We start from the raw sequence: 9,152 nt of genomic DNA on the forward strand, positions 1-9,152 counted from the left end.
TTAGTTAGAAAGCACATTTGATACGTCAAAAGTTTTTAACGTGGTTAAAATTACTATATTCATTATTTTTTTTAAGTTTGAGACCAAAATATTTTAAAGTTTCAAATATAAAAATTCTAATTTTACATCAATATTGAGATATTAAAAAGATATTTAATCCATAAAAAACAAAACTCATTTAAGAGTTTCATACCATTAAGTAATGATCACATACCAAAAAGTCGTAATTAATTATGTTAATTAAATATGTCTTTAAAATAAATATAAGGAAAAAAATATAAAATGTTAATGAAACTTAAATATAAGCAAATTTTTAACACTTTTAATATTATCCTGTAAAAATATATGTTAAATCCGAGTACCATCTTCAATAAATTTTAGTAAATATATAATTAAGGATGCGATAAAGTTTCTTTTAACTAAAAAGGTGCCTGTGAGGTTGAAGGAGGTAGGAGTATTTAAACTTCGCTTGACCAAGACTCCTAAGTTCATCTGACAGCGATCATTAGGAACAACCATTGCATTTCCGAAGTATTGTCCGCTTTGGAGCATTGGAGTTCCGTCACGGTTTTATCCTTAAAAGACAGTTCAGAAGATGGAGGAAGGTATAAATATTTAAACTTCACTTAACCGATGTGAAACTTATTAAGTGTACCGGAACATGTTTCATCATCAAATACTATAGTTATCAGTATATATTAATTTTTATTAGTGAAAGAACTTAAACCTACCCTCCAATCAATACCTTATATTCCGTGTGACCTAAGCAACTTTGCCTTAGACATTTTTAGTTTAAAAGACAAAGTTATGCATATTGATCTTCTTAAACGATTTCTTTGTTTTCTTATATTCCGTGTGACCTATGCAACTTTTCCTTAGACATTTTTAGTTTAAAAAAATTTCTTTTGCCCTTACATTTTCTAAGTTTCTAATGGTCAATACCAATCATTTAGCTGGACCACTCATTAAAGTATAAACTTTAAGAATTACAACTAATAATCAAACATCTAATACAAATGTTTTTTTTTTCGGACTTCAAATCCCATTAAAATAACATATTATTAGAATTAATCATAATTTTGTTTATAAATAAGTGTCTCAAATGATTAAAAAAAGATGTATTTAAAATATTTTTGACCGCGATTCCTAAACGATGTGAAATTATATGTTAAAAATATCATAACAACTTTGTAATACTATTTTTTATATTTGTTTTGAAATAACTCAAGGATAAATATAAGTCTTACATTAATAAAGCTAAATATTATGTAAGAAAAAAAATCCATAAGCAAAATATTTTGAGGTTCTAAATTAAAAATGGTTTTAATTCCATGTATAAATTGATTTTACAAGTGAGTTTTATAAAATAAAATTAAAAAAAGTATTTATTTTAACAATATTAAAATTATATTAAAAATTTATCTTAATGATATTAATTCGACACAAGACATATGATTTTGAGATTCTATATATTTTATTGATATAGTGAAATCACAAATATATAATAGATGATAATGATATATATTTAGATACTCTAGTATTACACGTTTTCTTATTTATAAAGATGTAGATGGAGACCTTTGGATGAATATAAATTTAAAGTGTACTAATAAAACACAAAGCCACCATATGTACTTTACTCTTCTCACGAAAATCAGAAGCTGTATGAGCCACTACTAGCTTGGCCCAAATAGATTGGATTCAGAAAAGGAGTGGTACAAATTATTTCAACACTTTGTTTTTTTTTTCTCTAAAATTGATGATATGTTTGAAAAATATTTTCGCTGACTCACTCAATTTGCGGAACGTCGCGTCTTCAATGTACGATTATATATATGGTGTTTTCATGGCGTGCTTAAAACCTGTGCATATTTCTCCAATTAGATAACCACAAAATCCAGTACAATATGTTATTTTCTGCATCTTGTTTCTCATCATCATCTTTTTTTGTCTTTTTTCAACATTGTCAGCTTTCGAAATGATAAGCTACATTTTGCATATTAAAACATGAAAACTTACATATACGAATTGTGATTGCCCGCAGTTTTTTTTATTTATTTAAAGTTTCGTGAGTACCGTATTTTTTTTATACTGTTTGACACATTTTCATTTTAATATTAAGTCAAATAATATTATGAAATACGTTTAAAATATTAAATAAACTTAACAAAATTTAATTAAAATGACTAAATTCATGTAATTTAAAAGATGAGAGATTAAATTAATCCAAAGTTTTGAAATGGACTAATTACAAAATTTAATAAAAATTAAAAGATAAAGAACATATTTAATCTTTTTTTTTATCAGTAACTAAAGGATATATGATTATATACAGTGAATATAAAGTATCTTTAGCAGCAAGTTAAAACAGAAATTCAGGATTCCTGTATTTTTATGCCCTTAAACCCTTCATCCTACACTGTTGAAGGTTCCTTAAAATCTTTTTGATTTGTTGTATTATCTTTGGTCAAGTTTTTACTTCTCTGACCATAATAACTCATGGCAGTACTCCAAAGTTAGGTCATGAAGGCTAAATTCTGCTGCAGATTTCTATGTTAGGATAATTGAGTGTGTTTTATAGTTTTAGGTTGTTGTCTAGTAGGTTAAATATATTTTTATTTTTTAAACTTTCATGCAAAATTAAAATTTGATTTTATCTGAAATTTTGATTCAATTTGTTCTTCTACCACTAAAAATGAATAAAATGTAACATTTGTGTATGCTATTAGATGGATTACGATAGATATTCCACTTTATAACTTAATTTATTTTCTTGCTCAGGTCATTTTATTATCACATAAAGATAAAGAGAAAGAGAGGTAGAAATGATATTTTTATAGTGTTACTCTAACAACACAAACTAAATCTAGTTCTTAATTAACAAATTAAGTTCTATTAAGTAGATTAATGCTACAAAGTACAAACTAGTATTTTTTAGACTCAACCATTCTTGACTAATCCCTTGAATGTTGTTTGGGCTTTCATCCATTTATGATTAAGCCCTTGAATATTGTTTGAACTCGAAATCACTTCTAATTATCTTTTTATGGATATTTTTTAGATAGCAACCACTCATAGTTAAACACGTTCAGTATTATTTCAATAAGTCACTTCTGGCTTAATCCTATAGTATTTTACAAATCACTTCTCGTTTAATCCATTAATATTTCAACAAACCACTTTTGATTTAACTAAGTATTCTTTTAATAAATCACTTTTAATTTAATCAAATATTTTTTTCAACAAATCCCTTCTGACTTAAATAAAAATTCTTTTCCAAATAGTCATCCTTGATCAAGATGGATAGACATACAAATGCATTCTCTTCCGGTTTGTTAAGTGAACACAAAGAAGGTCCTTTATGAAGTTACTTTTGCAATGTTTAAGCACATGCAGGGTTATATATATTTTTTCTTTGAGTTATGATAGGTTAACAAAATGATTTTCACAAAGTTTTGACAAACTTTTCCTATTCAGGTAGAAAAGTATTATTTTATTATTTTATTTTAATTAAAAAATAAAAATTTAATCTACTTTAATTCCTTTTTTAGAATCTTTGTTAAGTTTGTCAAAATTTTTGTTGTCAAAAGATAATTTTCCTTTTTCTTTTTTGTTGAATTGTTGAAGAACATAACAGTTTTTGTAGTTGGACAACTTTAAATCATTTAAATGTTGATCTTGCATTTGATGAGTTTAATTATGAAAGATGCATTAAATATGCAACTACAAAAAGAAACAAAACAGGAGAACCGAGTAGGATAATTGAATTTGAAAGGAAAGCATGAGAGCAACTACATTATGATTAACCTATAAAGTTGTGATGGAAACTGGTTAGTAGAAATCAAGATGATGCAAATTGAAATGTGGAAGCAGATAAAATGCCACTTGGCAACAATGTTCATATTCAATATATAGCCTATAACAATCATATATTAATAATATAAACTGAATCAGAAGCAAAGAAAGGTGGTAGAGGAAAATTGTTTGTAAATATATAGGGTTTAAACTATCTAATTTTGGAGGACAACAACAATACATTGTTAAAGCAAGATGAAGGAATATAAAAGTAACATTATTAGGCTTTACTTACCTTGTACTTTATTATACTTAAATTTGATTTACTTTCTTTAAATTTGATTTCCAAATCACTTTATTGATTTTGATCATTCACAATTATTCAATTTACATTTATGTAATTCTTTCATATATTTTTCTTTTAAATTGTCTTGCATTTATTTGTATTATTACCACCATTACTTTTTCCATCAAGTCCTTTTAATCAATATTTACTATTTCGTTTGGTCCTTTAGGTTTAGGTTGAAACTTGTTTAAAAAATAACAAAAATGCTTAAGTTTTAGTCATGTATTTTTAATCAAAATTATCACATTTTAATAATTGTAAAGGTATTTAGTTTTGATTTTTATAACAAATAATTAAACACTAAAATAAGTCATGTTCCCCTAAATTTATAGATTCTAAAAAAATTCATAATCTAATTTTAAAATGGTAAAATATTACAAATTTAAAAGGAAAAAACTTACAATCGAGTTTAATTTTTGGTCAAAAATATTTAAATCATATTTTGACAAAAAAAAAAACCTTGAAATCTAATTATAAACGTATAGAAGATGATAGATAGATAGACATATATATACAATTGATACTCAAGAAATAACTAAATTAATGAGTGGAATCTCAATGAGTATCTAACAAGATGCTACATATTACACATACTTAGGAACCAAATATTTCTCACCTCATCACCTTAAGTATGAGCATATATGAATGCAATGAAAAACCCTACTTGGAAAATTTCATGATATCATGAGTGTCACAGCCAAGGTAATGGAATGGGAATTTCTGAGCTGAAGTGCCAACAGAAGTTGCAGCATGGTGAGTGGGAGGGTTACATTTGCTTTGTGGATGATGCTGATGATGATCCATGCCATGGTGAGATGCTAGAAGCTTATCCAAGAATGACCAATCACCACTGAACCTCTCTCCCTGTTGCTGCATAAGATTCAGTCCACACCCATTAGTTGTGAGCCTCAACAGGTTTTGAGAGCACTCAAGGATGTCCATGGCATTCATGGATGTCGCCAAGCAAGTAGTGGTTGGTGCAACAGCTGATTCTGGACTGAACAACTGTGGAAGCTGCATTGTGCCGTCAAAGTTGTAGTCATATAATCCTCCTTGCATATGATGTTTTGGTTCCAGAACATGGCAAGGACCACTTGTTCTCATGTGGGTTAAGTTCTCTTCTTCTTCAATGTCTTGCTGGAAACCTCGATTCTGGTTTTTCTTTTTGAAAACCCTGCATACCACCCACCCATCTTCCTGCTAGAAACACATCACAACTCTGTCATTATATCTGGAAATAAAGTTGGATCCATAGAACTCGATATTCATTGGACTTTGTTTGAAATCAATAACTTAAGGATGTTTGAAAGACTTTTTAGAAAAGCTTCTTCTTGTCTGTATAAGTTCTCATGGTTATGAAATAATCTTTCATATCTAAAACATTGATTGAAGTTGCTACTCATAATGTGGCCTTCGTCTTAAGATCTGGAGAATGAATACTTATAGTTGAAGTGTGTATGTATATGTAGTTTTCTCACCTGAACATCAGCATCATCTTCATCAAGGCGATACTCATGCATGATCCAATCAGTTTTCTGGCCATGAGGAGCACGACCAGTGTAGAAAACTAGGGTTTTCCTCATGCCAATCCTCTTGGAATTAGTGTGGTATATGGCCTTGTCTCTTCCAGTTGCTTTCCAAAAACCAGCTGTAGTTGCTCGATTTGTTCTTGTTCCTGTTGGGTATTTCTTATCCTTGTGGCTGAAGAAGTACCACTCATTCTGAGGCCCTGAACCAATCCTACATTTGTCTGCATGCAAAGAAACATCTACATGTTACCTAGTTCATGTTACAAAAACTCAAGAAGTACTATAAATTTCATAGTTAACAAGATCTTTTGTCTTTCTTGCCATGATACAATAAAACCCTAGATAGAAAACAGTACAAAGAGAAGGATATCCCTTTTTGTTATAAATTTGTTGTATATACCTTTGAGGTCCCAAGGCTCAAGTTTGTTGAGATCCACTTCTCTTATGACATCAAGATCAATGGCTTCATAAGAAACTTTCTTCCTCAGGTAATAATAGAGAAGCTCTTCATCAGTAGGATGGAACCTGAAGCCAGGAGGAACTGTTAACTGTCCATTGCCTGGCATCATTTTCTACTGTCTGCAAGGTTTTCACTCTGCTAACTGCAAAAGAAAAAGAGAAAAATCCCTTTGTATTAAGAAGATAAACAATTTAATATGATATGAAGTTACATATATTTGTTAAATCAGGTTTACGTGGCTGATAAATGGGTAGATGAAACTGTTTATTCTCAAGAAGGTATGAACTAACAGTAGTCCATGATGTAGAAATTTAAAAATGATGGCCAAAGAATGATAATCTCGAGATCACGCAAGTTCTTCATCTTCACTGTCAAAAAGGTACTTTATGAACATAAAATAAAAAAAATTTAAGAGGGAGGAACTCAGAAAATTATATAATATTGTCCAAGACCACTGTTTAGCTACAACCCTACATGGTAGTTCTGCAGATCAAAACTAAAGACAAAGTAGAATAATATTAATACCTATGATAAATTTCTATATACAATGGAATCTAATGGTTGTATTGTTATTGAAATCTTCTCCATGCATAGTACGAGACATTTCCTGACACGAGGAATTTAAATCTGAGTGCAAACCCTAAGAAGAATCTATAACAAAAGCTAGTTACTTTTCTGACCATGTATATATGTCTCTGATTATTGAGAAATTTTAGTTTTAGAATATCTAGACCTTTTACATATTCCATGATGTTGAACTGCTTAGAGATTATGAGAACAGTAGCAGAAAAGAATTCTTATCTGCCATGGTTCGTTCCCTCTAGCCATATCACCATGTGTTGTATACATTAGAACACAGTTCCTTAGAAACAGCAGCAAGACAGGAATGTGTATGCTAATATTCATGGATTCGTTTGAAAAATAACAGAAAAAAATTCACTGACATCGGGTTACGTGCATGGAGAGGATTAGGCATAGTTCCAAGAAGAAAACGAAAGAGAGAAAAAGAAGGAAAATGGAATAAACCTTCATCTGCATACTTCTTTAACTAATAACTAAGTGGAATGAAATTAAAGCAACCAGTGAAGACCCAACTCGTTGCTTCTCTGAAAATTTTCATTTTGAAACACACACAAGCAAATATATTTTCAAACTAACCTATATGTATGAAAGAAAAGTTTGTGAATTAAGAAAGGGTGAAGGGGCATAATCAAGCACTGATAAAAGATCCAAAGAGGGTTTCTGAAATTATGTAAGAAAGGCACAGACAAAAGATGACCTGAGAAAACGAAACAAAAGGAAAAACAGCTAATATTAATAAAGCTAAAGGTTTTTCATGAGACACAAAGAAGTGATGCCAAAAGAAACAGAACAAAAGCATATACAAACCTTTTGTGGTACGCAAGATGAAAGCCTCTCAAAGGACAAAGGAAAGCAGACAAAGAACCACACAGGAAACCAGACAGCTTGGAGGAGTCTTTGGTTGCACTGTTTCTTAGCTTCAAGGGCACGGACGTGGGTTTTAAGAGAGAATATGAGAGAGAAAGAGAGAGATATGAGCAGATCAATGCAAATGCTAGCTTCACAAATAAGGCCTGACAACCAAGAATGGGCACAGAAATATATAAAAAAGATATTTTATTTATATATAAATATTTAGCAGAAGCAAAATGAGGATTAAATTATTAAGTGGTATACATTGAGCTAGCTGTGATATGATGATATGATGATATCAGAAAGTTATATAAATAAAATGCTAGAAGGCTAGTTCTTGAAGTCTCTTGTTATGCTATAAACTATCAAATGGGTAATTTATTCAGTTTTCAATATGCAGATATATGCATTGCATTGTATGGGTAAGAATACTATACAAAAATTAGGCTTTTGGTAAATGTTCGTTGAATGGGAGACCTTCTCCCAAGTTTCGCCTCATTACAATGAAGAAAATCTGCTTAACTATCAATTACTATATCTAATGACAGTAACTTCTTTGGTTTTTTCCTCATTCTCTTATTATATATGTATTATATGGTGCAAATGTAAAACATATTAGTATTTTGTTTTTTATATCTTTTGGGTCCATTAATTTAATTACAAGATGAAAATAAATGGGGAAAATCAATCACGCGGACTAGTCAAAGTCAAAGAAGAATGATGCAGATAGAGGGCATTTTCTGCTCATTCCAATATTCCTAATACATGAACCTTAATGTTATTAAATGATATAATACTTATTCTTACAAGACTATAGTTTGGCATTTTATTGTTATAAAGAAATGCTATTATTTTTCAAGTACTATATATCATGATTCAAAAGTGATCGTGTGTTTCTTTTTCGGCTGGTTACAAAACCAGTTCAGAGTTAGCTATATATATATATATATATATATATATATATATATATATATTAATTTAAAGTTAGGATAATTATGATTGCAATTAGTTTGTAAAGCTGCAGTCAACTAATCAAAAGGATGAGTATCCAGTGGCTATCCTTGAATCATGTTCATAAAAGTGAAGAATTTGCCTCAAATTCAGTGTAAAGTATGAAACTTAGGAGTTGTAAGTCTAACAATGTGTACATATAGTCGATATTCTGAGCATACGCAATATTAGTTAATTGATTGATTAATTAATTAATAGCAATTTAAATCTTTTGGGTTATTGGGATGCAGCAATGGCTACCTATGGATGGTGCATCAGTATTCTGGATCCTAGGTGGTAATAAAAACAAATGTGTTAATTAAGAAAAAACAAGCCAAACAAAAATGACCATTTAAGCCCTACAACTTCCACGGATTTTCTTGCTATAATAGTTTGTGTAATTCTGTCCTAATTATTGCTATTTTAACTTCTACACTAATTTGCTTATTTTCTGGCTCTTTCATAGAATATATATATATATATATATATATATATATATATATTTAAATTATCATGTTCCTCCATTGAGAAAGATGGCAAACTTTGGTGGTTAAGTGAGACCACATTTGTTTGGTAGTACATAATACATGGACAACAC

General features: G+C 29.6%; 1 protein-coding gene across 3 annotated transcripts; it reads right to left on the reverse strand.

The window, feature by feature from the left end:
• Positions 1-4,658: 4,658 nt before the first annotated feature.
• LOC114178728 (NAC domain-containing protein 76) lies at positions 4,659-7,735 on the reverse strand. 3 transcript variants are annotated; one of them, XM_028064789.2, is made up of 4 exons: positions 7,520-7,735; positions 6,071-6,272; positions 5,620-5,891; positions 4,659-5,338 (listed from the first exon to the last, which is right to left on the reverse strand). In XM_028064789.2, exons 2-4 carry the CDS (start codon positions 6,237-6,239, stop codon positions 4,802-4,804), a joined length of 978 nt encoding a protein of 325 aa, XP_027920590.1. In that variant the 5' UTR covers positions 6,240-6,272; positions 7,520-7,735; the 3' UTR covers positions 4,659-4,801. The 3 variants fall into 3 exon arrangements, with proteins under 3 accessions (XP_027920590.1, XP_085528336.1, XP_085528337.1); XM_085672210.1 differs by having other exon boundaries at positions 4,659-5,341; XM_085672211.1 differs by lacking the exon at positions 7,520-7,735 and adding an exon at positions 7,157-7,488 and having other exon boundaries at positions 4,659-5,341.
• Positions 7,736-9,152: the final 1,417 nt, after the last annotated feature.

Source organism: Vigna unguiculata, chromosome 1, assembly GCF_037176805.1.
Source record: "Vigna unguiculata cultivar grain cowpea cultivar isolate G323 ecotype 2 chromosome 1, ASM3717680v1, whole genome shotgun sequence".
Taxonomy (NCBI): Eukaryota; Viridiplantae; Streptophyta; class Magnoliopsida; order Fabales; family Fabaceae; genus Vigna; species Vigna unguiculata.

Excerpts from the sequence above, each read along its gene's own strand:
- LOC114178728 (XM_085672210.1), bottom strand. The coding sequence starts at position 6,239 with ATGATGCCAGGCAATGGACAGTTAACAGTTCCTCCTGGCTTCAGGTTC. Across the intron at positions 5,892-6,070 it reads TGAGCCTTGGGACCTCAAAG|ACAAATGTAGGATTGGTTCA; the intron begins GTATATACAACA and ends CTTTGCATGCAG. Across the intron at positions 5,342-5,619 it reads AAGATGATGCTGATGTTCAG|CAGGAAGATGGGTGGGTGGT; the intron begins GTGAGAAAACTA and ends ATGTGTTTCTAG.